A 27,872-nucleotide genomic window follows, 5' to 3' on the forward strand; every position below is an offset into this window, starting at 1 on the left:
AGCAAACAGCGCCTTGCATGTGAAATGTTTCAGAATTACGGCTATTCCGGTTTTTTAACACTCTAACTGTGAAGAATATCTTCTTTGTATGTCAATATACGATTGAATTAGAATTAAATTAAACTAAAATCGATCCGTAATGAGAATATTCAATCAAATCTGTAGGTTTTATGATTCCAGTATTCCACATCCAGTCTCCGTAATTTCTTGGCTTAGTGGGCGTGGTTCATACTGGGTTCCGTGCTTGAAGAGGCGAGCTACTACCAGTTTCTGGTAGTTTTGTTTCTACGTACCGTGATTGGTTAACTTTCTTGAAGAGTTATACAACTCCGCCTTTGCTTAGCCTTTTATGTGTTGCAGTGGTGTTTTAAAGAGGAACTGGGACACAAAAACGAACTTAGCAGTCAGCGGGGAATAGGAGTTTAAGCAATCTCAGTGGGGTGAGTGACACATTTTTAAGAGTATTTTTATTTTATTTTTTAGTAATGCTTCTTCTCCGATGTACATCGCATAACTTCATAGCTAATATCGTGTGCTGTTTAACCTTGTTGTTAGTATCGTCTTTGACTTTCTTTGGCTTGCTTCAACTGCCCTGATATGTCTGCTTACGACCAATTTGGGGTATCTGGCAAAAGTCTTAAGAAAAAAAGTTTCGTGTTTTAATCAAGCTAACGACTTGTGAACCAGAGAAGCTGATCATATTACAGTTGTTGAAACTTAGGACGTCTCTTGGGGGAACGTTCAGCTGAACTATGCCCCAGTATTTCAAAAAAATCTTACGGTCTTTTTTAATGTTGCCCCCTCAATGCCTACACATGCAGCTAAAATAATTTGTCGCAATAAGGAATCTCAGGTTTTGTGGTATTTTGACCATGTACCACTTCCCCTCGTGCATTATTACAAAAATATTTGTGTCATATACCAAGGCTATTACCCAGTCAGCATTCAGGATTCAAAGCACTCCGTTTATACCCAGCAGGTGCCCAGCGGAATACCAGTGCTCACAGATTTTTACGCTCATCATGTGCACTTCTGTGGTAGGGAAATCATGCGCCTGCTTTTGCTAGTTTGGTGTTTGTGTTCTCTTGTCCTGGTTCTGGTTGTGTTGAATGGTGGGTGTATTTGGCTTTTGGAAATAGTAGGCAGTCATTGGTTCCTGTATTGTGGGGCGTTCGGTAGTCTTGGTTGTGTCTCCTTGAGCCTGACAAGCCTCAAGGAGCCTGTTGGGTGGGCCCATTTCCCCCACTTGGCTGTTTTCGGCTATACGTTGATTAACCAACCTATGCCTGCCTGGAGGAGCAGCAGAGCGGGTGAACCAGCCCCTGGAAGGGTTGTCCTCTTGGGCCGCAGTTATGGTCAAGGCATGTGTCGATGACATCCTTGGCCCCATCCAATTTATTTGACCTCTTCTTTGGTGCTTTTGGCCTCAGAAACGTGCCTGGTTACCATTGTGGGTTGTCAGTCTTCCACAGGTGTGTGACACAGATCGGTTCGGTGATGCCCCCCCCACCCCTCAGCATTCCTTCATTTCTGCGGTTTGCCCCTCTATGCATGTTATTGGTAGACCTTTGACACTTGGTGCGAGGTTGGGGGCATTCATGCGGTCAATAACACAGTTGCAGATGTGCTGGCTTTCCTGTGTTTTAAGGCCTGATGCTGCAAAGGGTGGATTCACGGCCAACACTGAAATAACCGAACAAAAGGGAACCTTTTGATTATGAATATAACCTTTGTTCCCCGAGGGAAGGAACATAGTGCCACTTCTTTCAGGCCCCACAACGTTGGAGGGGCAGTGACGAGTGGCCCTGAAATCTGTGAGCGCAGGTGTTTGATGGGTACTTACAGCACAGGAGGTCAGGATCCCAGCTGTTTTGCATCTGCTGGACCTTATCCGGCGTGATTGTATTCATCATTGCTAATGAGCAAGTTATGTTCATATCCAAAGTTTTCACAGTAGTTGTGCTCCACTACCGAGGTAAAGATGTAAACAGAAATAACTCTGCGGGGCCCATTTTAATTTTGACACAAGGGTTTTTAGAATAAGTGTACCCTTTTGTTCATTCTACCACATTTAGTGCCTTGAATGATTTTCTCAATAGCTTTAATAGTCTGATAGAAATTTGGTGATATTGTCTCAAAAATGGACAACTTAGAGGCTAAGAATGTTGGGCCAGGTAACAAATCTGATCTATCCACCAGCTGACATGGTACAAATTATATAGTAGTGCCTCTGAGCAACGCTGTTAACCCTAATTGTTCCTGTAATCCAGAGTGTCTACCATCAGGGCTGCTGATGTACTGTCCTGTAGGTTTTCTCGCCAACAGGTTTGGCCAGCCCAGACAAGAAGGATGTTGTTGACTCAGGGTGTAGATCTAACCAGATTGTGTATTTTCTCACCCAACTGTTGTTTAATATTAGTAGCAGTATGAATGTAATTTTAATCATGACTGCAAGAGCAAAGCTTGTAGTAATAAGAATATCTTGCTATAATATTTTTTTATCTTGCCTGTTATCAGATATGAGGAACATAGACTTTGCTCTAGTGGTTTCACAGTGCATGAGAATATCTTCTAGTCAGTGGTTGTAAGCAACTAGGGGAAGACACCCTCCCACTTAAGATCAATGTCTAATTGCTGACTCAAAAAATCAAAGTTTGGAAAGGATTGTGTATGTGGAGATGGCCATGCTTAGTGGTGAAATAAATGTTAAAGGAAAGTTGAGTGTAGACTTTTTTGTTGTTATTTAATTAAATGTGTTTTTCTGCCAGCGGGGTAAGATGCCATTCCCCTTGGTAAATTGGAAGATTATGCCATACTGTAGGTTTTCAGTGTCCCTTTTTTATTAATTAATTTATTTTTAACTATACCTGTACATGAATTACATTCTTTTACTTTTTCCTTGCACTTTAGAGTACTGTTTAACAGAATTCATCATCTGAGTATAAATTATTTCTAATCATGTATTATAAGTATATTAAAGTATGAAATAACTGCGTCCATTTTAACACACTGTTAATGTGTGATCATTAATATGTAAAGAATGCTTATTCATAATGGACTAATATAAAAATGATACATAGTGGGGAGAACAAGTATTTGATACACTGCTGATTTTGCAGGTTTTCCCAATTACAAAGTCTGTAATTTTTATCATAGGTACTCATCAACTGTGAGTGATGGAATCTAAAACAAAAATCCAGAAAATCACATTGTATGATTTCTTAAGAATTAATTTGCATTTTATTGCATGACAGAAGTATTTGATACATCAGAAAAGCAGAACTTAATATTTGGTACAGAAAGCTTTGTTTGCAATTACAGAGATCATATGTTTCCTGTAGTTCTTGACCAAGTTTGCACACTCTGCAGCAGGGATTTTGGCCCACTCCTCCATACAGACCTTCTCCAGATCCTTCAGGTTTCGGGGCTGTCACTGGGCAATACGGACTTTCAGCTCCCTCCAAAGATTTTCTATTGGGTTCAGGTCTGGAGACTGGCTAGGCCACTCTAGGACCTTGAGATGCTTCTTACAGAGCCACTCCTTAGTTGTCCTGGTTGTGTGTTTCGGGTCGTTGTCATGCTGGAAGACCCAGCCACGACCCATCTTCAGTGCTCTTACTGGGGGAAGGAGGTTGTTGGCCAAGATCTCGCGATACATGTCCCCATCCATCCTCCCCTCAATATGGTGCAGTCGTCCTGTCCCCTTTGCAGAAAAGCATCCCCAAAGAATGATGTTTCCACCTCCATGCTTCACGGTTGGGATGGTCTTCTTGGGGTTGTACTCATCCTTCTTCTTCCTCCAAACACGGCGAGTGGAATTTAGACCAAAAAGCTCTATTTTTGCCTCATCAGACCACATGACCTTCTCCCATTCCTCCTCTGGATCATCCAGATGGTCATTGGCAAACTTCAGACGGGCCTGGACATGCGCTGGCTTGAGCAGGGGGACCTTGCGTGCGCTGCAGGATTTTAATCCATGACCATGGTGTGTTACTAATGGTTTTCTTTGAGACTGTGGTCCCAGCTATCTTCAGGTCATTGACCAGGTCCTGCCGGGTAGTTCTGGGCTGATCCCTCACCTTCCTCATAATCATTGATGCCCCACGAGGTGAGATCTTGCATGGAGCCCCAGACCGAGGGAGATTGACAGCCATCTTGAACTTCTTCCATTTTGTAATAATTGCGCCAACGGTTGTTGCCTTCTCACCAAGCTGCTTGCCTATTGTCCTGTAGCCCATCCCAGCCTTGTGCAGTTCTACAACTTTATCCCTGATGTCCTTACACAGCTCTCTGGTCTTGGCCATTGTGGAGAGGTTGGAGTCTGTTTGATTGAGTGTGTGGACAAGTGTCTTTTATACAGGTAATGAGTTTAAACCGGTGCAGTTAATACAGGTAATGAGTGGAGAACAGGAGGGCTTCTTAAAGAAAAACTAACAGGTCTGTGAGAGCCGGAATTCTTACTGGTTGGTAGGTGATCAAATACTTATTTCATGCAATAAAATGCAAATTCATTATTTAAAGATCATACAATGTGATTTTCTAGATTTTTGTTTTAGATTCCGTCACTCACAGTTGAAGTGTACCTATGATAAAAGTTACAGACCTCTACATGCTTTGTAAGTAGGAAAACCTGCAACATCGGCAGTGTATTAAATACTTGTTCTCCCCGCTGTACAAAGATTTAATTTTTCTTGCCCCCTCTTTCACAGAAACGTCCTGCACTATGGCAGACAGCAGTAAAACTCATGAGCCCAGTCCATCCACAGCCCAGCCAGCTCCTGAAGACCAGCAGGTGAGGAGCACCATTACTGATACAGTAGTTTCAAATTACCATCTACTGTTCCGATTGAGAGTATAGGCACAATTGCTTCACAAATTGCTTCACAAAATGAAGCAATTGGAACTACACAAATGCTCAAGTAAAATGTGCACACACCATCACACACAGAGCAGTTGAGAAATACAGTGATCAGTGCAAAGCTAAAAGTATGCAACATAGAAATGTGATCGCCGATAAGGGGGAGCACAGTGTTTGTTTCCACTTTGAACCTTGACTAAATCCTAACATTTAAGTGCTTTGTTCCCAGAGTGTGGTGTCCCGTGTTGGCAGCCTACCCCTGGTGAGCTCTACGTGCGGGATAGTGTCCAATGCCTACAGCAGCACTAAGGACAGCGTGCCTCTCCTGAAGGGGGTCATGGATGCTGCAGAGAGCGGGGTCCGCACCCTGGGGGCAGCTGCCACCTCTGGCTCCAAGCCGCTCCTGGACAAACTGGAGCCACAGAGTGAGTTTCAATGCGCGGTACCTATAGATGATCCCAAAAACTATACGTGTTTAGTGACTCATTCTTTTAGGTATTAATGACTTGCAGTTTGTTTGCAGTTGCTATTGTGAATCAATATGCCATGATGGGATTGGACAAGGTGGAGAACCTGCCAATCCTCCAGCAGCCAGCTGACAAGGTGAGAGTAGTCAGCCCATCTTCCTCGTGCATTAAATTCGAGCGAAGTCCCAAAATCAATACTTTATCTGATATAATAACTCATATTCTACATTAAGACCACCTTCTTAATTGGCTTAATTTCAACTCCCTCAGCTGGTTTCAGACACAGTGGGCATGATGTACCAGTCTGTGAGCGGGGCAAAGGATGCCATGGCTGGAGCCACGGAGTCTGTTTCTGGGGCCGTGGCTGGGGCCAAGGAGACAGTGGCTGGGGCTTTGATGGCAGCGGTGTCTGGGGGTGTGGAGATGACTCAAGCGGCAGCCAGTGGATGGTTCAATTCATTCATGGCCACCGGTGTCGGCCAGATTGTCAGCAGTGGGGTGGGCCTGGCCCTTAGCCACTCTGAGAACTGGGTGGACCAGAATCTGCCTCTCAGTGAAAGAGAGCTGGGTCAGTATGAGTATGAATGAGGAGTGGTGCAAATAACTGCTGAATTGACTGTACTGAAATGGAATTGAACCAATACCTGTTGGGGGAGCTGCTAAGTCAGGTCTAGTGGTGCAGGATAGGGATTTCATTTATTTGTAGACCGGGTGAAACAGTAATCAGTGTGTTTGATCTCTCATAGATAATCTTTCCGTTTCCTCATACAGCTGCTTTAGCTGAGCCTGCAACGGGTGAGGTGGGTACTGCACCTGTAGTGGGCTCTAGCCCCAGCTACTTTGTCCGTCTGGGCAAGTTGTCCTCCAAGGTGCAGGAGTGGGCTCTGGAGCAGTCCCTAGTGAAAGCCCGGCATGCCAGAGACACCACATACGCCACCATCACCCAGATCAGCACCACTCTGGACCTGCTAGAGAAGGCCCGCTCCACCCTGGCTACTGCCAACCAACAGTTGGGAGGGGCACCAGAACAGCTGCTTCAGCGCTGGAAGGAGTGGCAGGAGAAACAGCCTACAGTTAAAGATGGAGAGGTAGAGACCAGAGCGGTGGATGGTCCTGGTCCCGTTGATCAAACTGAGGTAGGGAGTCAAGAATTAGTCTGTTCTGGCCAAGTAGCCATGTGAATCATCCACAGGTAACATGATGTAATTGTTTATGTAGCAGTTGGAGTGGCAAACCCTGTCAATGGTGCATGGTCTCAGTGACCAGTTGCGGTCTGCATGCTCTGGCGTGGTGTCCAGTGCCCAGGGGTTACCCACTGCGGTCCAGGACCATCTGGCAAACGCAAGGAGAGCAGCTGAAGAGCTGCACTCTTCCCTGGGCAACACTAGCAACCTCACACCACCTCTCCTTGAGCAGACTCGTCACCATCTAACACAGGTAGACCAAACTCTGTTGTTCCATTTCTCCTGTGTCTGTTCACCATCTGCTGGTTTCTAATTATTCAATCCATTTCAGTATTTCAGCTAGCACATTTTATAGATAACTGCCAAAATGTTTAAAAAAAAGGTTTCACAGCGAGGAGTCTTAATCAGGTATCTCCTGTGTCTATTCACCATCTGCTCGATTTTAATTATTTATTCAATTTCAGTATTTCAGATGGAACATTTTATAGATTAACTGCCAAAATGTAAAAAAATTTAGTTAAGGAGGGATACAAAGTATTTTGAAAGCTTCTGCACAGGTATGCTTCCTGAGTTTAATCAATGGAAAATACATCATGGTTCGGGTCATATATAGATAAGATATCTCAGTGATTTTGAGAAGTGATTGATGGGGCACGTTTGGGAGAATCTTTAGTGACTGCGACTGCTCAACTTGCTGATGTTTCACTTGGAAATGTAGCTAATGTGATACTGGTAATCTTAACCCAAATGGTCATATATTGGTGATTCTGGAGCAGTGCCCCAGACAATGTTGTATACAACAACCAAAAAAAACAATCTTCTGGAGAAATGGTTTAAAATCCCTCCAATAGAGTTCCAAACACTTGTAGAATGCATGTCATGGTGTATGAATGCTATTCCTTATGGGTTGTGTTATTTAATTTGGTGATTGCTTTAATGTACAATATAAGTAATAATGAAGTTTTTTCTGTTTATTGATACATTTTAATGTTTACAGGTGCGACATTCTTTGGATGGTGTCATGGAGTATCTGCTCAACAACACTCCTCTCAACTGGCTAGTGGGACCATTTGCTCCTCAGATCAAAGAAAAGGGGGAGGGTGGGCATACAGTGGATAAGGGGGGTCCTTAAATCTCGGGTTGGTGCAAGGAACAGGACGGAGAAGGAACTGGACCAAGAAGTTGATTACACCAAAAAGGCTTTTGCTTTTATTCAGCTTTTTGACCCAGGCCTTAATATTAACATATCTGACATTTGCATATTTGTATACATTGCAGTAAATTGTGTGTTTTCTGGTGTAACAATTTTTTTGTTTATTTAAGATGATATGTGACACATAATGTGTTAAGCTGTGCAAGCTAGCAATATGAATCGATTATATGCCGATATCAAGCATTAAATGAAATAGGCAAATAGTTTTACTTAATGTTGTAAAATGAAAGATTCAATTAAATTATAAAACTAAGAGATAATAAATCAGAATGATTTAAGATGGGTCACATCATAGTGAAAGTTGACCCAATAGTGAAAGTCATAGTTGGTGTTCTTGTTTATTGTTTATTAAATAAAACCCTTAGTATAGTAGAGTTCATTCTGAACAGATACAGAGATTATACATCCGTAAATAGTATATGGCTTTAGAGGTTTGGGGTAGAGACCTAATAAAGTGTTTTCCAAATACACATTCCAATGGTCAGTCTTTTGGATCCTGTAAGAAAACAGGCTCTCAGTCCTCTGAAATGGAGGGTTGAAACACCCCAGTCTTTTGTCTTCTTTGTGTTGAGCAATTTGTGATGTGGCTGGATGTGAAAGCACATTTGAGTGAAGAGCCTGTGACTTTCTAACTTTCTATGCTTACATACACACCTTTGAGACCCCAATATATGCTAATCACGACATAGTGCATACTCTTTATGGAAGTCACAATGCTGTTGTAGATCCTCCAGAAGTGGATGGACCCCTAAAATACATATGTGCACTTTATCACACTAGCCTCTGGATATTGAGGAACCATTTACACATTTTTTTTTTCTGTAACACTAAAATCTCCATTTATAACTGATCTTTAATCCTTTATAATGTATAATAGTCGTTCTGGACATTTGTGTGACATTTGACTGACCTCACTGCTGTATGTGAAAATATCCAGAACGGTGGTTTGCTGTTATTCTGAAGTCGTTACCCAATAAATAAACAATAACCTTAAAAACCTGTATATTTTTCAGACTCTTTTCGTAACTGATATTGATAGCAATGCTTGATATGAGACGACTTGTTAGCAGGCATGTTTAAAATGAATCACCCTTATTTCTGTAATATTATTTTTTATTTACAATAGGGACATTATTATACGTGAGAAAAATAATGCTGCTGTTGCTTCGAATGACGTCACGATCGTTTCGAATGTCGGGAGCTAGCGCTGGTTAGGAGGCCGTGCGCACGAAAAGGGACAGATTACTTGAATATTTTTGGAGACCAAGGTCGTCGACACCTTTCAGCACTTCGTGTTTCAGGTACTGCTTTGACGTTTTTCTTTTTTTAAATTAAAATGTTTCGATAATGTAAACCAATTCAGTCCTGTATCACGCGGTTAGATGCGTTCTTTCCCACTAGGTTAGCGCTGCCTTCATGCTAACGCGTTAGCCAGGCTAAGTGCATGCTAGCTAACGACGTTAACATTAGCTTCTACTTTAACGTTCGTTTTTGCCACTTGTGCGAGAACAAAGTCGTAATAAATGTAATAGATAGCAATGCTACGTTTGAGTTACGTAGTTTCCCAGGTAAGTTTATGAGTGTTTAAGTGTAGGAACATTGATGTCGTTATTATAGCCTCTCTACAACTAGTGTAGGCTAATGTTGTTTGCTTTTGAGATGAGCAGAGGACGCAATTGTTTTCGACTGCGGACAAACCAGACTCAGCTAGCTACAGTACTGTAGGTGACGACAATTAACTGTAGTTACCAGGACTAGTTTATTAGCTAGCCAGCCAGTGTTTTGTTGTCTTAGGTCTGGTTGGTAAGGAAATTCAGAAAGAAACGTATTTTTTTCTAGTTTTCTTGTCCCGACTAAAACAATTGAAGGCGCTACAATTAAATTTACGCTTTCTAACCTTGTTGTTGCCTGAACTTGGCCGAATGTATATATTTTTTTAGATTGTACCAAAACTTTTTCTGTGTATACACTACAGATACTTTGACAAATGCCACGTCCAGACAGTTTTATGATGTTTTTTCCGTTCAGGCAGGACCAGAGATTTGTAAAATGTCCCCCTGTATTTGTTGTCTTTTGATTTTGGTGGTGATGATCTCTTGTTTTATATTTTATGTGTAGTGTTGCGATATCTTGCTACTGGTTAACTATCGACCATTCAAGTGAAGTTAACAAATTCGTTTTGAGTTTTGAAAGCTATGGGTGTATTCCAAAATTTAACAGAATCTGTGTAGCCTCTGGTTCGGGTAGCCTCCCTGCTTGTAACAAAACTGTATTTCCACTTCATTGAATCTAACAACAGGCATCAGTCATCACCAATACTAGACATGTCAGAATCACATCTAATAAACTAAACCAATATCAACCATTCACACTTACTCCTAGCAGAATCACTAACACTAAGAACTGCTCTCCTGCTCCAATGCCAGTCTCCAAGCTCTTTTAGCTCTGTAGACATTTTCATGTAAACAAATGGGCATTAGTTTGACTAACTCTTCAACCCCATTTTCAGGAATATCCACTCCCATCCCCCTTACCCCCCCTCCCCCCCCTGTCAGAGAGCATGGCTCAGGAGACCAATCAGACGCAGGTGCCAATGCTTTGCACTATGGGCTGCGGTTTCTATGGTAATCCCCGCACCAACGGCATGTGCTCGGTCTGCTACAAGGAACACCTGCAGAGACAACAGGGAGGGGGCCGTTCCAGCCCCCCAGGTGAGAAAGGTAGGAAGATGGGAGAGGGACCAATAAGGTGGGTGGGCGGGGTGCTAAAAGGGGCTGGAGAATGAGGTAGTAATCCCACAACCTTGGCATTATAAAGCAAGAGAGTGATATATCAGTTCATTAAACACTTAATTATTCATTGAAGCCATATAGGTAATCAATAGCATGTGGCATATGTCATTCATTTTCAACTGGGGGGTACAATTTGTTCAGGGTCACCAGCAAGCAGAAATATTGGTTTTCAGGTGAACTGGAAAGAGTCTGTGATGTGACTTCTGGTTTTGGGTGTTAACAAGGTGCCATGCCACCTAAACTGCTGCACAGAGGAGAATCTTCCCCAACTGTTGGTTTATTTATTTTTTATTAATCTTGTCAAGTCCAGTATGTGGGGGATTTAGTTCCAGGTGTTTTTAACATCTGCTGTGTTAGGTTTGTTGTTTACACAAATGTTTGGTTTTTCCACAGGCTCGGCAGCGTCGTCGCCGGTGGTGGGGTCCCCGGGAGGAGCTGGTGTGTCAGTAGAGACCGTAACGTCGGAACATAGCACAGAAGGGGTCACTCCGCCCGAGGAAAGGACATCCAGGTATGCTGACAGAGAATCAGCAGTCTCTGCAAACAAAAACAGACTGCTAAATGGAATCCATTAAATTGACAGTAAGCTGTTGCTCGGGGCTTTTGTTTATTATTGTTTTGGATTTCCCTAGTCTTCCTCCTAGGCTGAATATTGGATTATGGTTTCAGTTGCTCAACTCATTATTGGTCTCTGTGTGTCTCCAGTCCCAGCTCACCCAGCCCAGTAACCCAGCAGATGACAGCCATGAGTATCTCTCAGGATGCTGGAGCCACTGACTCAGACCGGGCGGATGGGGATGAGGAAGAAGAGGAGGGGACATCCAAAAGCACAGGTTAGAACAACCGAAAACCGCTTGTATTGTAATGCTTATCTACACTGCAGCCACCTAAGGGCCACAGCCTAGGTCATGTACTCTCATCTCCAACCGGCACAGACAGGAAGTGACAGGCCACCCACTGTGCCTGGTTCCTCTCTCGGTTTAATCCTAGCACCTGACCTTTTGAGGGGGTTCTCAGCTACTGTGTGTCAACATCTTATTGCTTGCTCTTTGGAGTTTATGGCTAGGTATCTCTAAACAGTTTGTTACTGCTGATGTGAAACAAGCTTTATGAAATTGACTGATTTGATAATATATGAGAGAGTTCTGATTGAGGCTCAACCATGTGTTGTATTTTAACAGGACCAGTCGGGGAGGCAGCACCGGCCTCTTCTGATGGCGATCAGACCCCTGACAAAAACAAGAAGAAAAAACGATGCTTCACCTGCCGGAAGAAAGTAGGCCTTACGGGTAAGACAGAAAAGGTCTCAGTGGGCACATTGGCTGGCGCTGATGTTGGCTACTGCTGAGTTCAAAGGCTTTATGGGGGATTGAGCTTGAGTGCAAAGCAGTCTTTTCTGAATTAGCTTTTAGGTGTTTAAAATTCAGACTGGCATTCTTTACCCCTGGGGAAATGGAAGCACACAGGGCTTATTAGTTAGTCAGATAGATATTTGAAACAGAAATAGCTCTGATGTTACTGCTCTATTGAAGCTTTGACTTCATATTTTTCAACGTGTAGTTTATTCAGGGAAATTATTAAATCTGCTACTCAAACGAAATTTTATCTGATTTGGACATGATTGATCTCCATGCCTCTTTGAATACCAGAACATCCTATTTAAGAAAACACAGAAAATACAGAGGAGACCTCAAGACTGAACCTTAAAAATTCCTCTGAATGTGTTTTAACTAAATCTCTTACATTTGTTTTTTAATATGTGCATCTTAGTGCATATTCCAAATGTAGGCTACAGCTTGTTGTATGAAGGTAGTCCACCTATCACATTGCTGTTGGTGTAGAGAGCAACATACTGCAGGTTAGTGGTGCATTTCACGCTCCACAGCATTTCACAGTGTACTGCTGGCTTGCACTCTACCAGAGTGTTGGCCTGCTTCACAACACTCTTGGAAGAGCCTTTTGCTCACCACACTCTAAGCAAGCATACTGGTTCTACATATGTCATGCTACCATCTTGGTCTAGTTAGTCTAAACTGACCTTGAAGACTGGAGACGTATACGTGGTTGGCTGTTAACTTGGTGCATCTCCTCACTCACTAGGCTTTGATTGCCGTTGTGGTAACCTGTTCTGCGCCATTCACCGCTACTCGGACAAACATGACTGTCCCTACGACTATCGAGGTGCTGCTGCGGCCCGCATACGCAAGGAAAATCCTATTGTGGTGGCTGAGAAGATCCAGAAGTTATGAGGACTGAATTGAAAATCTCTGACATGCACATTTGGAACAGCGGTGGAACATGGAATAATACCAGATAAAATGGCTTCATTTGTTCATGGTAGGATACGGTGGGTGGGCGGAAGTGCCACACCCCTTGTCCAGCCGCTCCCTTTATTGGCACCTCCCTCTCTCTCCTGGAGTGACCTCTTGAGTGTGAATGTGTGAATGCTTGTGTGGGGAAATGGTGTGTGTGTTTTGCTTGAGAGTCAGGGAGTTGTAGTAGGGTTTGGTAAGCATTAGTCTGCTGTGGAGAGGAAGACATTTTTAATTTTTACCAGTTTTATTGTTTCTTAACCTGGGAGGACTTGGGAGTTTATTTTTATATTACCCCTGTGAGGTAGTTGAAATGAGATAAAGTTAAGCTGTTTTAAGATTATGCCACAGCTCAGATGGGACCTCGGGGAGGTCAAATAAGGATCCATATTCGGGAGTTTCGGTTTTATCAGCAAGATCTTTTGAGGGCTTCAATTTACTCCCAGAGTAAAAAACCTGTCCAGATTTTGTGTCAGATTTCAGCATTTAATTTTTCCCCTCTGACCCTTGGGTGAACAGTTCCCAACATGTCAAACTTCCAAGTCTGCATTTTCAAGAAATGTTTCACTTTGATATATTGACTTATCATAATGATGTAGGGTGCATGAACAGTTGTTGGAGGGGTGGGGTGGGGGATATTCAGAGCCTTGACATAACGGAGTGATTGCGTTATATTTTTTCCTTCCTTTTCTGTTTTAATGAGCGTATGATGTCAGAAGATCTATATTAATATATTGTAGTTAGCTTGGATTGTGTGATTGCATTCTATTTATTATTTTTTTATCATCATTTGGTTGGTTTGTACTGGAGGATTGGCAGCATGTCAGCAAATCATTCAATTTGTAGTTAACTTTTCAATTCTGTTTAAGCATTTCCAACTGATTATGTAAACGGGGGGGGGGGGGGACCACCTGATGTGTTGGACTAGAGTCCTGTTAATAGGTTCAGATTAGGACTGTGTCGGAAATGTACATTAATTTGGAAACAAAGCACAATTAATAGTGTCAAATGCAGAGCACAAGAATATTGAATGTGCAAATGAACCTACATTTTCCTCAGCGTCCAACTATTTAGTTTAGATTAATTTGTTTTTTTTGTGGGTTTGCTACAGAGAATACAACGTCTTGTCTGTGCAGGCATGACAATGTAGTCATGATGTTCTTAAACAATGATTCTGTTCCAGAGATCATACACAGTAAGCCTCCTGGTCCTTAACCACCAGCAGACCACTGTGTTGAATGGTAATTGAACTGGTTGGCAATTAGTCTCCATGGTGACATTTCTCAGCTCAAGTGAATTGTCACAATACTTAAGAATGACAGTTGCGTGCTGTGCTTTATGATGTCCTCTTTTTTGAAGACGCTTCTAGCTAGCTTCTTCCATGAAGCTCAATGTGTGCATGCATGTGCAGTCAGATGAATAACCCTGTTTATTTCAAAGGACTGCACTGATGATAAATGAGCAAGAACGTTAAGACACACAGCATTAGCACAATGCATGGCAACACGTTTACTGGAACCTCGACTAGCTGAGGTACAAGTTAATGGGACTCTACTGTGTTTTTAAATGTAAATACAATGTGGCTGATATTCATATAGTATAATCTTATGTAGAATGTCACCAGGTAACAAGTTGGGGATAAAAGGGTAAAATATTAGTGTGTGTATACCAGTGCTATTCATAACTACCCTAATGAAAGAAGTGCTGTGACACTGCTTTGTTTTTGTATGATTTTATTTTCACAGGTAATTCCTGTCTTGGAAGAGGGTTGAGTTTAGACGAAGTGATGACATTACCCTAAATTCCATATTTATCCTTGAGTGTCAGGCCAAGTTACTTTCGAGTTCTGTCTGATTGCCCGCAGATTTTGTGACTCATCAGTCAAACACCCTATTTTCCCAAATACTGATACTAACTAGTTCATTCTTTAGCAAGGGCCTTGATACTGGTTATTTTGAAGATTGGTCACACTAGTTTGTGGCACAGCAATTTGAGGCACATCGTCCTCATGTTTTGCATTGTTGGGTGACTCAGTGATTTCCATGTTCATGCTTTTTTTTTTTTCATAAACCTTTATCATAATGTAGTGGATGTTATTGGAAAAATATGATTTGGTGGAAAAAGCAGACCGTAAACACCAAAGAGGCCCCTTTGTGAGAAATTCTGAACTGAATGAGCTCTTTTCTATAAACAGGAAATAACCTGGATTTGTGATTGGAGCACTAGTCTGTAGTGTTGCCAGTTAAAGGTCTTAGAGAGGGATAGGTTTATGTAGCTCAGTCTTGGCATGCTAGGTTGTCTGAGCTGAGCCCTGCACTCAGCCCTCTGGATTCTCATTTGAAAGGGGTTCACACATGTACGCACCATTTTAATCTAAGTAGGTTGGTGCAGTGCCTGTGATACTATGTTAAAGAAGCACCTGAGATGTGATTAATGATAAAGTAGGACCAGCCTGTCTGAGATAGAAAAACATACTTTGTTGTAGCCCCCCCCCCCAGGATATTTCAGTATTAAAAGTATGCCGTGAACTAGCTTTAAAATTGCGCAGCAATTCCTTTTTTCTAGGGAGTCCGCTTGTCTTCTTTGAAATTGGGATGTTTCACAGGTTGATCGTCTACCTATTCTACCCCAGAATGTTGAAGGGTGAGCAGTTTGAATGTAACCAAACTGTCATGGTTATCAAGTGATTCTTGGCTCTGGAATTTACCACTCCAAATCTCAGCGGGTGTATACTTTCAGCTAAACAGATCTGTTGAATCACTGTTATTTTATGTAAATGGATGACCTTAACCGGATCAGAATCAGTGATGTGATTTTGTTACAAAAACATCCACTACAATCTGTTGCACATTTACTACTTTGATGTCATGAGTTTTTTTTTTAGCACACCTTCACATAATCATTGTCCTCATCTTTCGATCATTACTACAAAGCTTCTGATACGTGATAAAAAATAGGTATTGAGTGACCATATCTGGCAATATTCTTTGTCAGCATGACAGAGTTCCCATGGAAGACCCAAGTATGCTCATACCAGTGATGTAAGAAATCATGGAATGGACAATAATTGATCTCCAGAATGTTACGTGTTGATGTGTGCTGCAGGAAATTGCAAATGAGCAGTTTAGTCCATTGGTGCACCATTCCCCCAGAGACAACCAGATGTTTTTATTTTTTGTTCTTTTAAAATTTAGGATTGTATGATGTGTAAGAAGAGTAAGTATAAAACAATAAAATCACAAAGTTTATTTTAAATGTACTCTGTCTTTTTGTATTTATTTGTGCAGCTTAAGGTTCACAAGTACATGGGTGGTTAAATTCCCTTGCAGTGGAGTCATTGCGGTTAGGAGTTTTTCAGTTTACAACATACTGACATTGCCCCAGGGTTTCGTATAGGGCAGTGCAAATTGGCTAAGCACTGTTTGAAGGTGACAGGATGTCGAACTGAGTTGGCTTATCTTGTGTTCTACCAATTCCTCCGGTAGGTTGAAGCCTGTAAGTCTTAACAGAATTAAGATTGCACTATAAGCTTACTCTGCAGCTGGCTTGAAATGTCTCCAATGGGGGTATCTATTGGTATGGTTTCTATAGCTCAAAGAATGTGCTCTCAGCATCTGTGCTGGTTGAGTACCTACTGTTTAGTCGAACAGTGTAATAAGAAACAGGATTGCTTGGCAAGATGTGCATTGCAGGACACCTCATTCTTTGACCCTGGATGCTGCTGGGGAGTTGAGGCAAGTCCATAATTGAAAAAATGAACAAAAAAACTAGGGAAGGGAGTAATGGCAGTTGTAGGCTGCCAAAACCATGCTTCTGGCGCAGGTACATATTTTCCTCTTGCCACAGGTATAATCCATAGATTCCATCAATACCCCCCTGAACCCCACGAGTATATTCAATGGACAGCCATTTTTACACAACCCCATTGTCATCAGCTGTACCTCTTACACAGTGCTTTGTATTGCTGTGTTTCTCTGACTCTGCAACATGCTTAAGAGACATGGGTCTACACAATGTTACCAAACGATATGCTGGCTCAAATCGGAATTTATCATGAGGGCCGCCAAATCCCACTGAGTGTGATACACTGTAAATGGAGCAGCCATGTCAATGCGCACAGTAACTCTAAATACACATGCCAGGGTTCTTAGCCCACTGAAGCATCGGTTTCACCTGCTTTATCCATAGAACTGACTCCATCTGTTCTGTAAAACCGACGAGATTATCATTACAAATGGATTTGAGTAACAATCTACTGCATATATGTTTTTAACTGTGATGGTATACCTAATCCTTAACCTATGTAGTGTGTTGAGTTGCATCAATATCACATATGAAAAATCCAGTATCTACCCACATTCCATGTCCTGGAAAAGGTTCATAGAAATTTTAATTATGCTAACACCTTTTTCCCCCAAATGTAGAACTTCTCACTGTCCCACTACAGTAACTATTTTCAGCAGAAGAATGGCAAAACTGCTAGTCAGTCCCTCCAACCATTCCCTGCCCACTGGCTTTCTTAATTCATGGCTTCCTTAATTCCTGGTTTCGCTCGCTGTGTGCACTTTTGTCAAGATTAGACTTTGTTTCATGGCAGTTCTTAACTCAAGGTAGGATTAGATTTTTTTCAACTTTACAAGCAAACCCAAGCTATAAGTCACAGACATTTGTTAAGAATATAACGTTTTACTAAATATTGTTAGTAGTTACTGCATTTGGCAGCACCTATTGATAAACTATTTTAAAAAATTGTTACATTTGAGTATTATTATAATCGTAATGTATTACCAAAAATATACTTTAGCGATCGTCCCCGTCACGTCCTGTCATTGTAATTTCCGGATGCGGCGAAACTGGAGGGGGGGGGGGGACAGTAACACTGTACACAATGGATTAATAGCTAAGTGACAGTAGCGATTCATTTACCCTTGCTTGGTTCGATACAGTAGCAAGCTAATCATTTGAACCACTCAAAACCGATCTCATTATCAAAACGGATATTCTGGACGCTTTGTTTTGCCCTCTGGATATATATTTCGATGTCCATAATGGTCCTATCTAAGGAATCGTTTTTTTACAAGTCTCAATGTATATATAGCTGAACTAGCCACCAGTGCTAACTGGTTAAGAGTATATTTTTGTGAGTTAACTTTAAGTAGCTGGCTACTTGAACTTCTCCAAAAAAACGTAATGATACAAAAATCCTGTAAATGACGATTTGGATTCTGTAAGTGTGGTTAAAACATTGTCTTTCTGTGTCGTCCTTTAAAGGATTTATGCGAATGTTGACTTATTTCGTTCCCCTTTAAAGGTATTTTACAGGCACGAATTAACTTAGAGTTATTTTGTCTGTAACAAGGCAAGAAAGTTGAGTGAAGAGTCTAGCAAATCGTCAGCTACAGCTCTGCGCAATAAGGTGTAAACAGACTGCTTCAGCTATCCAGATCCTGACAGTTGATTAGTCATAACATATTAAAATGTGCAAGTTGCCTTGACTTGCTGCCCGTAGAAGTTAATACATTCTTTTAGACCAGTATCAAGTTGAGGCGCACTAAAAACCTAACAACAGCAACCAATATGGATTCCACGAGGACATCAGTAACACTGCAAGAAAGAAGTTATCTTTCAGAATAACATTTTCAAAATCATGTTCAACTCTTCGTTTTAATTCAGTTTTTTTTTTTGCTGACAGGACCACACGTTTTGTTTTTGTGTAGGTTTTAAATTTTTAAATTCTGGTGGATTTTTTTCATTTATATATTTTTGGCAAATAATATCTTAAAAAGGTAGGCTTAACCTTTTATCATTAAGGTGTTATTGTTAGATAATAAATTAATGAAACCTAAATAGGCTCTAGTTTTAACTTCCTGAAAATGTTTAACAATAGTTACTTTTTATTACAACTATGGATATCATTTCTGTTTGAGTGAAGTTTTGAAATTGGATCAACACAATTACAGTTTTCCTATGTCTTTAGCCCCACAGTGGATGATGAATGGCCTATCTGTCAGTGAGCTATGCTGCCTTTTTTGCTGCCCTCCCTGTCCGAGCCATATTGCCGCAAAGCTTGCCTTCCTGCCTCCTGAGGCCACGTATTCCCTACTGCCAGACCTTGATGGCGCTACGGCCTCAGGCCCGGCAGGACTGAGATCCAGGGGAGGGATTCCCGGAGCGGCTGTAGGGGGCCCTGCAGAGGGAAAATGGAAGCTCCACCTGACAGAGCGGGCTGAGTTCCAGTACGCCCAGAGAGAGCTGGACGCTACAGAGGTGTTTCTCACTCGCTCAAGCCGTGGCAACAAAGTGGGATGCATGTACATCCGCTGTGCCCCCAATGCCAGGTTAGCCGTGGGTGTGACTTTTTTTTTTTAAATGACATTTTATGCAGATTTAAACTGGTGGGACAACCACACAACACACTAATCGTAAGTCCATCTTATTCCATAAAGAACACTGACTGGGCCGGGTTGAGTGTGCCCCTCATATGGCTGGGACGGCTAAGAGACTTGGGGTGGCACAACAAAGGACTTGGGTGGGGTTGTAGGATTTGAACATAGCCTGAAGGTAGAGAAGGGTATTTCCCCTTTGTAGGGAAAGCACCATGGGCTTATAGTAGATACACGCTTCAATTGGAAGCTAGTGGAATATCCACAGTATCAGGATAACATGTGAGAACTTTGGATTGGCTGCAGCATTTTGGATGAATTGCAGGGGTTTGATGGCTCAGGCAGAAAGCCCAGCTAACAGCGAGTTACAGTAAAGTGGAAATTAAGTGCCTGCTGTGTTCGTTTAGGTCGTACTTTTCAAATGTTATAGAGAATGAACCTGCAAACACAAGACAGACTTTGCGTGTGTGTTTGTGAATGTTTGTGTTTGTGACCTTACATGTGTGACGTGTGTTTTTGATTGTTAATGTGTGTGTGTGTGTGGTTGTGAATGTGTGTTTGTGTGTGTGTACGCAGTGGTGTGTGTGTGTGGTTTTGAATCTGTGTGTGCGTGCGTGCACACAGTGGTGTGTGTGTGTACGGTTGTGAATCTGTGTGCGTGCGTGCATGTGTGTGTGTGCGTGCTGAGAGTGAAAAGAAATTAGACAGCACCTCAGGAGTAAATGTCACTTGGCTCTTTCGTAGCTGAGCATTCCTACAGTGAACGCCTCATGGTTCATTTAGGCCCTTCCTCTGGTAAAATCACTCTTTATCCATTGTCTTCTTTTGTTTATGCTATTCTTTTTCCATTGGCTTGCATCCAACTTGTGTGATTTCTTTACATTCTGTACTTGGTTAATCTGTGACCTGCTTTTCTTATTCATTGTTCAGGCCTTTTTACCTACCAATACCATTTAAAAATCCATATTTACTTTTTACTGTTTTACCTGTGGTCTTGTGAAATGATACTAATGATACTATTACTGATTTATCCTGGTGGTTAGCTTTGTTTTCAGCTAAGGGATTGAATCGTTAGTAGTTACTGGATATTTACTTGTCGACATTCTTAGTTCTGCATTGTGGACACAACATAAAGGGCTCAAGCTAAATGCTTTTCTTACAAATCTAATCTTTGTTGGTGGAAGAAGGGAATAAGGTTCCACTCTAGGGGAAAGATGCATTGCATGTGCATAGCAGTGATAACAAATTCAATCACGTCTGATAAGGCCCGACTGGTGCCTAGCAGCCAGGGACTCCATCACGACCACTCAAACGGCGTGGTGCCCAAAATGAGAGGCACCTTGTTTCCTCCCTCAGGTAACAAACGTGATTTTCATAACCAGTCACTTCAGGTCACAATAGACAATGCAGAGTGGTGGAAAACTGACGTGAGGGGCCATCCGTCCCCCTCAGCCAAGGGCACCAAATGTGCCTGGCTAAGGGGCAGTGACATCAAGGCTGAGAACACCACTAGTACCCAATCAGCTGCAGTGTAAATCTCAACCACAGAAACGAGCACAAGGGACAAGTGGGCGAGGAACCCAAGCTACCGCCAACCAGCAATGAACTGCCCCACCAGACAGTGTGCTGCAGGCGTAGCCCCAGATTGGGGCGGAGCCATCTACCCAAGCACAGCAGACGAGTGAATGTCAGACTACAAACGGCAGAGAGAAGCAACCTGCCTATCGAGAGTGGCTGTGCGTAGAGGCAGGAGTCACATGGATGGACCAGAGCTGCAACGGGATGACCTAGACCGGGACACCCCAATGCACCTCATGAAGATCCTCACTCCTATGTAGAAGTTGAATGATAGGTGGCACCACCTGAAAGTCTCCGCCAACCTTTTCTTACTCATACGGAACAGGGACACAACGTTTGTGTCCCTGTTCCGTTTGTGTCCCTGTTCACAACGTTTGTTGTGATTGATGAACGAGGCCCCGGATAGAGTCCATCTCAATAACCTAGTTGTCCTTTTGTGGCCCATCTCACCAGGTTCACAGTGCTGTTCTCCCACGGCAACGCGGTGGACCTGGGCCAGATGAGCAGTTTCTTCATTGGTCTGGGTACACGCATCGACTGCAACATCTTCTCCTACGACTACTCCGGCTATGGTGTGAGTACGGGCAAGCCCTCCGAGAAGAACCTCTACGCCGACATTGACGCCGCCTGGCAGGCCCTGCGGTCACGGTATGTACATCACCCTGGGACTGGGACATCACCGCGGCAGGGAGGGATTGAGTCACTGGGAGGCTCACAGGGACCTTACAGGGACGCAAGGTCCAGCAATGGCGTTGGAATGCCGTGTTAATCTCAGAGACTGGATTGTGCTGTGCAGTAATAACTGGTCCTCTGTCACATGCTGTTGTGTAGTGGTAGAACCTGCTGTAGCCAACTTTCTAGCCCTGTGCTTTTTTCCCCTTAGTGACCAAAACAGGATGTTTCTATTTTTAGCTGACGTGGTGGTGAATCTGTTCAACCAGCATTTCATTATGGGAAGTAGGGTAATGTAGTAGGTCACACTGGCACGTAGAAGATTTGCCAGGGCTAATATGAGAGGGGCAGCGGTGTCACGTTACCAACAGTATACCAATACACACTCTTCTCTGATTTGATTGAATTCCACATTCTCCCCGGTTGTGGTCAGCTATGGCATCAGCCCTGAGAACATCATCCTGTACGGGCAGAGCATTGGTACTGTGCCCACGGTGGACCTGGCATCCCGATATGAGTGTGCTGCTGTGGTGCTCCACTCCCCCCTCACCTCTGGCATGAGGGTGGCCTTTCCCGACACCAAGAAGACCTACTGCTTTGACGCTTTCCCTAAGTAAGTAATTATGCATCGATGCCACTTTTTTATTGTTGATACGATTCTGAGTAATGAACTTTCAGTAGCTGCCGATACCGAGCCAAACCCATACTGCCATTTGTATATTGTTGATATGCTATGATTATCATAATTATTTTACATGACTGAATTGTTCGTCATGCAACATTTTAGTAACAACTTTATCAGTATTTAAGATTATGGAACTTACACCATTTTAACAATATCAAATCTTATTGAAATATGTTTATATACAGGTAGTGAGGCATTTGTGAATTTCTATAGCAATGTAGAATAGAAAAGTGGATATGTATTGGACAAATACGTCATTGCAGTGAAAACTAGGCATGTGGCAAAGTTTATACAAGCATTTTCTTACAGGTATTTGGTTATAATCATAACATTTATTGTGAATTGTCACGTTTGGCGTGGTGTAGTCCCATCACAACTTGATCAAAGTGGCACTAGAATAAAGATAATTGATTGAAAATGAAACTAAAAAGAAAGGCCGTACAACACCAAAAATCTATGAGTTTAGCTATGAATCTGAATGGATTTCAAGATAAGAAAAAATTTGCCCAGTGTTAAATAGCTGGAATTAGGCAGTTTCTGCCAACTTTAATCAACTTAGCTAGCATTAGCTAGGAACCCTGAGCTTCTGTTCTGCCTGAGTCTCCCCTTGAAACACTTGCTTGGCAAAATTTGCAACTACTAGTTTTACTAGTGGCTTTTTCGAGTGTTAAGTAGTTCCATACTGCAGATATAATTGTTGTTGTTATTGAGTTCACTAGGTACTGCAGGCATGTTTTCGGTTTGCCCATCATCAACAACGTATCAAGTGTTTAACGCACATTATTATTACAGTCTGTTTTGTGGTATTGTCTCATTACATCAATTCGCTGTCGCTGGTACCCAATCTCGTATTTTTGGCCAGTATCTGACAAATTTCTGATGTAAGTATCGGATCGGTGCATTCCTATAAGTAATCTTCAGCACCTTCCAAACCTTTGCATCTTCCCCTATGTTTACTTGTCTGCCTGTCTTTTGGTATTTTCAAATAATTTCCCTTGATATTAATTGATAATTGCAGAACTAGAAGTGTCAAAAGTAACGATACTCCAAACAGAACTGCAGTCCCTTGCCTAGCTTTCACTATTTCAGTATTAATTCTTTCTCAATCTCTTCCTCTGCCTCTGAGTCATAACTGAGTCATCTCTCTCTGCATCAGATTGTAGGCAAGAAACACTGACTCATCCAGTCATGTTATCATATCATTGTCCTAATAATGTAAAATGTGGTATTTGAGCCTTTAGAATCATCCATGCTGGCTGACTAAATGTGATTGTGCTACAGTTTAGTTCCAGTACCAGGCAGGGCAAGTGTTGGAGGAGAATGCGTGGTGGGGACGGATCTGAGGAGGCTTTTGCTCTCTGGTCAAAGCCTCCACTGTTCTCCTTCACCCACTTAAGCTTCTCCCACCCTGGATGCCTGTTGACCAACTTGTTGTCCCCACTCCCTAGCCCACACAAGCTCTCATACTACATGATCTATTGTGTCAGATCAACGTCCAGTGCTGTAACACTAGCTTGGTATATATGTGTCGCTGATGTGGGAGACGTACTCTACATCTGAACTAGCAGATGGAGCTGAGCGGGGGGGAGTATTTCTCTGCATTAGTGTTGTTTTCATTATCCCTGCCCTTCTGGTACCCTGACTTGCACAATAGTTGCCAGTTGCACTAATGATCCATACTACAACAGACAGAAGTCTGTACAACACTTTATAGTTTTACCCTTTAAGAACATGAAGCTATTTGGCCCCTGTTTGATTTATTTTATATTGTGCTTATTTTCTACACTTTTTTAAATCCCTTTTCTTCAACCAAGTCCTGATGTTAGATAAAGGGACCCTGAGTGAAATTGCGCAAACTTGCTAATTAGCCATTACAGTGTTCTTAATCATTCCCTCTCCTTCGTGGCCATCTGTTTAATACCCCCTGTCTCTGTCAGCATTGAGAAGGTATCTAAGATCACATCGCCAGTGCTGGTTATCCACGGGACGGAGGACGAGGTGATCGACTTCTCCCACGGCCTGGCTCTGTTCGAGCGCTGTCCCAAGGCCGTGGAGCCACTCTGGGTGGAGGGGGCGGGACACAATGACATCGAACTGTACAGCCAGTACCTGGAGCGCCTGCGTCACTTTATAGGCCAGGAACTGCCAGCCCAGCATGCCTAGGTCCACCACACCGCCCCCTGGGTCTGGGGGAATGGATGGCTCTTAACGGGGCCGTGGGGTGAAGCCTGAGCAATAATTTAGTTTTGGGGAAATTTTGGATGCTTTCAGCCATGTCTTTTGGTTGTTTTCCTCATTCTCTATCTCTACCAGCTGTCACTAGTCCTGGTCAGAGCAGCTCAGAGCTGTAGTGAACTCACCACCTGGCCAGTGGGCAGTGAAACCCAGCATAGAGGCCCGTCTGCCTTCTGTCTGTCTGCTCCTCTATTAACCCAGGCTAACCATCTCACTGATATGTCGGCGGTTTCTGGTGTGTACTGTCTAACCTATTCTGACAAGTTTATACCTTATTCAATTTAGGAGAATGTCAGTTTATGTAGGAACCTCATCTGTATTTTTTTTGTAAAGCCCTTGTCTTTGAATGGTTCAGGCACTTTTTGGTCTTAATTTAGGGATAGCCCTAAGTATGAATTTTTGTTGTTAAGACTAGGCTTAGGTTTATTGAGATTTTAGAAAATCATAGAAAGACAATGACAAATTAAAGACTTGGGGTGTATTCATTCTGACAAACAAAACATTGTGAAACAGAGAAGATTTTAATCCAATCACTTTTCTAATGCTGTTGAGTTCCGTTTGTAGTTGCAAGTTGTAGTTTACTCATATCTCTATTCATTAAACTAAATAAGTAGGTGGAAGAGTCCTTGCAGACTTTATTTCAGATGAAAAAGCTGGGAATTTAGTGATACAGGTGTTGTGATAAATGCTTCGTTCAATTCTCAGACTGCAAAGAACATATTTAGAAAGTGAATTGAATTACAACTTCTGTTGGAACAAGTCTTTATGCCAAGTTTGGACCAGTGTTTAGAGAAAAGGTCTTCTCTCTTGTAACAGACTAAACACGAATACATTAATACAACCCAATATCACAACACTGTGAGCTTTTGCAGTAAAAAGACAGAAGAGTATAACTGCATCCAGTTTGAAAGTTGTTTTGGTGCTAATGTGTGTTAATATTTTCTGTTTCTATATTTCTGTTTCCCATTCACGAATAACTTTCATGTGAATAATCCATGCCTGTAAAGAATTGGTTTTGTAGAAATATTAGCTTAAAGATCAAAATAATGTTTTCACTTGTTAAGAAATTAGGTGTAATCGGTGATGTATTACACAATTGGATTACGTAGTTCACAACAAACGGGCAGAAATTATACAAAGTCCATATTTAAGTTTTTATATTAATTCAGCGTGCATTTATTTGAATACAAAAAGTGTATATTATTTTAAAAGCTGCTGAAATTTTTGCTTTGGTTGAAGTTCAAGATTGAACCCAAATGGTTAAAAAACAAACGTATTAAATTGCTAACATCCTTCTACAGCATCTTTAACTCAGCAACTCGTCTGTTTAACCCCCTGTTATGCTGCAGTAATGCAATGGATATTGTGAACGTGTGTGTGAGTCTAGAAAATAAAGAGGAGGCATACAGGGGTGCAAACATGTCACTTTTCGGCGAAACTCGCCGTTTTTACTTCAAAATAGGTCAACCACATGAATTGTGTAGATCTGCAAAAAAAATCGGGGGGGGGGGTTGTTCTACATCTGAGAATAAATATATTTTCTGTTTCGTGAATCCACTTCACCCTGTGGAGATCTTTTTTCTCTGTCTGTCCACCCTGTGTAATCATATAATGCGCGAGCTAGAATAATCATCCTGTCTGCTTTTTCTGCTTAACTGCGCTGTTGCTGGACAGACCGTCCCGTGCCACAAACTCTAAATAACGTTTAGCTGCTTCAGGCGGCTAGCAACACTCCCAAGCAGCGATGAACACTCCCAGTAAGCAACCTGTTTTTGGAGTAATTATGCGGGTGGTAAGGTTACCTTGTCAACTTAGGTTTGTTGTAGCTTCCTGAGGTAGATAGCTAAGTTGGCTATGGCGCTTCTCCATTGACCAGCACGGTACAGGACGGCAAGAAATGTGTCTGACCCGTGCAGTGTTGCCTGAACGGCAAGGTATTGGAGAAGGGCCAATCAAAATGCAGACATCCCAAATCTCCCGGAATTTCCGAGAAGTCTCCTGCATTTTAAATGCGTCTCCCTGACGCCCGCAAATCATATACAATCTCCCGGAAATCGATTTTAGTGCAGAATCCCGAATCGCAGAGTGCATACTTGAAGAAGGAATTACTGTTTTGAGTATAGGAGGGTATAATTCCATCCAGTGTTTGTGACCGAATGGGACGTAATACCTCGTCTTATACTGCACTGAACTTGATTCACCTCTTTCTGGATTTCTGTCTGAAATGGTGGTTACACGGCTAGTTCAGCATTGTTAGGGAGTACTTTTATTAATTTGACTTTAATTACTTCTTATTTTCTGTTAGTGTCATTTGCTAGGCTGTTGCCGGTAATGGCCATTCAGTCATTAAATTAGGTCAGGTCAGTTGAGACCCCTTTTTTGGCTGAATGGAGTATGAACTGAACTTGCTGCTAAATATCAAGATGAAATGGATAGAAAAAGGGTCACCATCCTTTGTGTACATACATTCTGCGTAGCAGAAGGAGTTTGAGGCAACTTTCAGTAGTTGTACACATTTCTGTATTATTAGTTTGCACTATCCATTGGAGTGGATCCAAGTATACATATTTTAAACACAGATGTCAGTAAGACTTCCTTTGAGGGCATAGCGTCTGCAGGTTTCTGCTCATATCTTGTACTTGACTGATTAATAAGGTCACCAATTAGTTAGGATCATCCCTCACCTGGTCACCAATTGAAAGGAAAAACCAACAACCAGCCTACCCTAAGGCCCTCCATGGAATTGGCATGACACCTGTGATATGCAGTATTGCTGCTGGCCTGTTCCTTTTCACTCACTTCTCCTGTTGCCACATTATTTTGGACAGATTTAGAATTTCATTAATGTCTATGTGTTAAAGTTCACTTGACTAAATGCCCAACCTCTCTTGCATGTGACCTACCACCAATCCAATGTCCTCTGTCTGGGTCTTTGAGGAGTCAGGTTAACTTATACGTAGCAACCAAAGTTTAACAGGAAATGTTCTGTCTTGAACAAAACTTCCCTGTATCTTCACCAGAACCAAAGCTTGGGCATCATTTCTTCCAATAACAGTTGAGTGGGGAATAAAGCAATACAACAGTTCTCTTTCTCTGTTGTGAAAGTGTGGGAGGTGGCAGACTGCTTATTGTGAGGGGAGCTCTAGACACTCATTCACAGCTGTTGTTAAAAGAAAAAAGTTGTAGAAATGTATTTTTATTAAAGTGTTCTCTGTGTACTTTTGTACTACATTGTTTTCAGATCTCTGTATGGATTACATTTTTGGTGAATGTTGGGATCCAAGGGGAAAATGGGGTTGTGTTGTTATTGAATACAGTTACACAAAGTGTATTATTAACAACTTTGTTTTAAAAACATTTATCTTCCAATAAGTAAAACAAATATATAATTGAAAATAAAATAATGAATTGATAAAATAAATCAATTAGTCATTCTTGTTATGTTTCCCCCACTGATTTTGAAGTTTTCTCAACTAGATTCCCCATTTCACAT

At 42.0% G+C, this 27,872-nt stretch overlaps 3 protein-coding genes across 8 annotated transcripts; all 3 read left to right on the plus strand.

The window, feature by feature from the left end:
• Window positions 1-294: 294 nt before the first annotated feature.
• Window positions 295-8,723, plus strand: plin3 (perilipin 3). 2 transcript variants are annotated; one of them, XM_010871775.3, is made up of 8 exons: window positions 295-440; window positions 4,710-4,792; window positions 5,088-5,283; window positions 5,382-5,461; window positions 5,596-5,893; window positions 6,097-6,461; window positions 6,544-6,762; window positions 7,507-8,723. In XM_010871775.3, the coding sequence occupies exons 2-8, from the start codon at window positions 4,724-4,726 to the stop codon at window positions 7,639-7,641; spliced, it is 1,362 nt and encodes a 453-aa protein (XP_010870077.2). In that variant the 5' UTR covers window positions 295-440; window positions 4,710-4,723; the 3' UTR covers window positions 7,642-8,723. The 2 variants fall into 2 exon arrangements, with proteins under 2 accessions (XP_010870077.2, XP_010870078.2); XM_010871776.3 differs by lacking the exon at window positions 295-440 and adding an exon at window positions 4,577-4,616.
• Window positions 8,724-8,881: 158 nt separating this feature from the next.
• zgc:77486 (zf-A20 domain-containing protein) lies at window positions 8,882-16,085 on the plus strand. 5 transcript variants are annotated; one of them, XM_010871781.5, is made up of 7 exons: window positions 9,111-9,290; window positions 10,232-10,442; window positions 10,908-11,025; window positions 11,220-11,347; window positions 11,696-11,803; window positions 12,285-12,372; window positions 12,615-12,706. In XM_010871781.5, the coding sequence occupies exons 1-6, from the start codon at window positions 9,261-9,263 to the stop codon at window positions 12,353-12,355; spliced, it is 666 nt and encodes a 221-aa protein (XP_010870083.3). In that variant the 5' UTR covers window positions 9,111-9,260; the 3' UTR covers window positions 12,356-12,372; window positions 12,615-12,706. The 5 variants fall into 5 exon arrangements, with proteins under 5 accessions (XP_010870084.1, XP_010870083.3, XP_034149680.1 ...); XM_010871782.5 differs by lacking the exons at window positions 9,111-9,290; window positions 12,285-12,372 and adding an exon at window positions 8,882-9,023 and having other exon boundaries at window positions 12,615-16,085; XM_034293789.1 differs by having other exon boundaries at window positions 9,112-9,290; window positions 12,285-12,716.
• Window positions 16,086-17,680: 1,595 nt separating this feature from the next.
• abhd17ab (abhydrolase domain containing 17A, depalmitoylase b) lies at window positions 17,681-27,838 on the plus strand. The gene is made up of 5 exons (XM_010871787.4): window positions 17,681-18,612; window positions 18,804-19,164; window positions 21,241-21,435; window positions 21,893-22,072; window positions 24,082-27,838. Exons 2-5 carry the CDS (start codon window positions 18,815-18,817, stop codon window positions 24,305-24,307), a joined length of 951 nt encoding a protein of 316 aa, XP_010870089.1. The 5' UTR covers window positions 17,681-18,612; window positions 18,804-18,814; the 3' UTR covers window positions 24,308-27,838.
• The last annotated feature ends 34 nt before the right edge of the window (window positions 27,839-27,872 follow it).

The sequence above is a fragment of the Esox lucius genome, chromosome 8, assembly GCF_011004845.1.
Source record: "Esox lucius isolate fEsoLuc1 chromosome 8, fEsoLuc1.pri, whole genome shotgun sequence".
In the NCBI taxonomy this organism is placed as follows: domain Eukaryota; kingdom Metazoa; phylum Chordata; class Actinopteri; order Esociformes; family Esocidae; genus Esox; species Esox lucius.

What these genes read in the sequence shown, in the direction of transcription:
- plin3 (XM_010871775.3), top strand. Translation starts at nt 4,724, where the DNA reads ATGGCAGACAGCAGTAAAACTCATGAGCCCAGTCCATCCACAGCCCAG. An exon ending in GGACAAACTGGAGCCACAGA is followed by an intron (nt 5,284 to 5,381) that starts GTGAGTTTCAAT and finishes GTTTGTTTGCAG; the next exon opens with TTGCTATTGTGAATCAATAT. An exon ending in TCTCAGTGAAAGAGAGCTGG is followed by an intron (nt 5,894 to 6,096) that starts GTCAGTATGAGT and finishes TTCCTCATACAG; the next exon opens with CTGCTTTAGCTGAGCCTGCA.
- zgc:77486 (XM_010871777.5), top strand. Translation starts at nt 9,261, where the DNA reads ATGCTACGTTTGAGTTACGTAGTTTCCCAG. An exon ending in TGAGTTACGTAGTTTCCCAG is followed by an intron (nt 9,291 to 10,231) that starts GTAAGTTTATGA and finishes CCCCATTTTCAG; the next exon opens with GAATATCCACTCCCATCCCC. An exon ending in GAAGAAAGTAGGCCTTACGG is followed by an intron (nt 11,804 to 12,614) that starts GTAAGACAGAAA and finishes CTCACTCACTAG; the next exon opens with GCTTTGATTGCCGTTGTGGT.
- abhd17ab (XM_010871787.4), top strand. Translation starts at nt 18,815, where the DNA reads ATGATGAATGGCCTATCTGTCAGTGAGCTATGCTGCCTTTTTTGCTGC. An exon ending in TGGCAGGCCCTGCGGTCACG is followed by an intron (nt 21,436 to 21,892) that starts GTATGTACATCA and finishes GGTTGTGGTCAG; the next exon opens with CTATGGCATCAGCCCTGAGA. An exon ending in TGCTTTGACGCTTTCCCTAA is followed by an intron (nt 22,073 to 24,081) that starts GTAAGTAATTAT and finishes TGTCTCTGTCAG; the next exon opens with CATTGAGAAGGTATCTAAGA.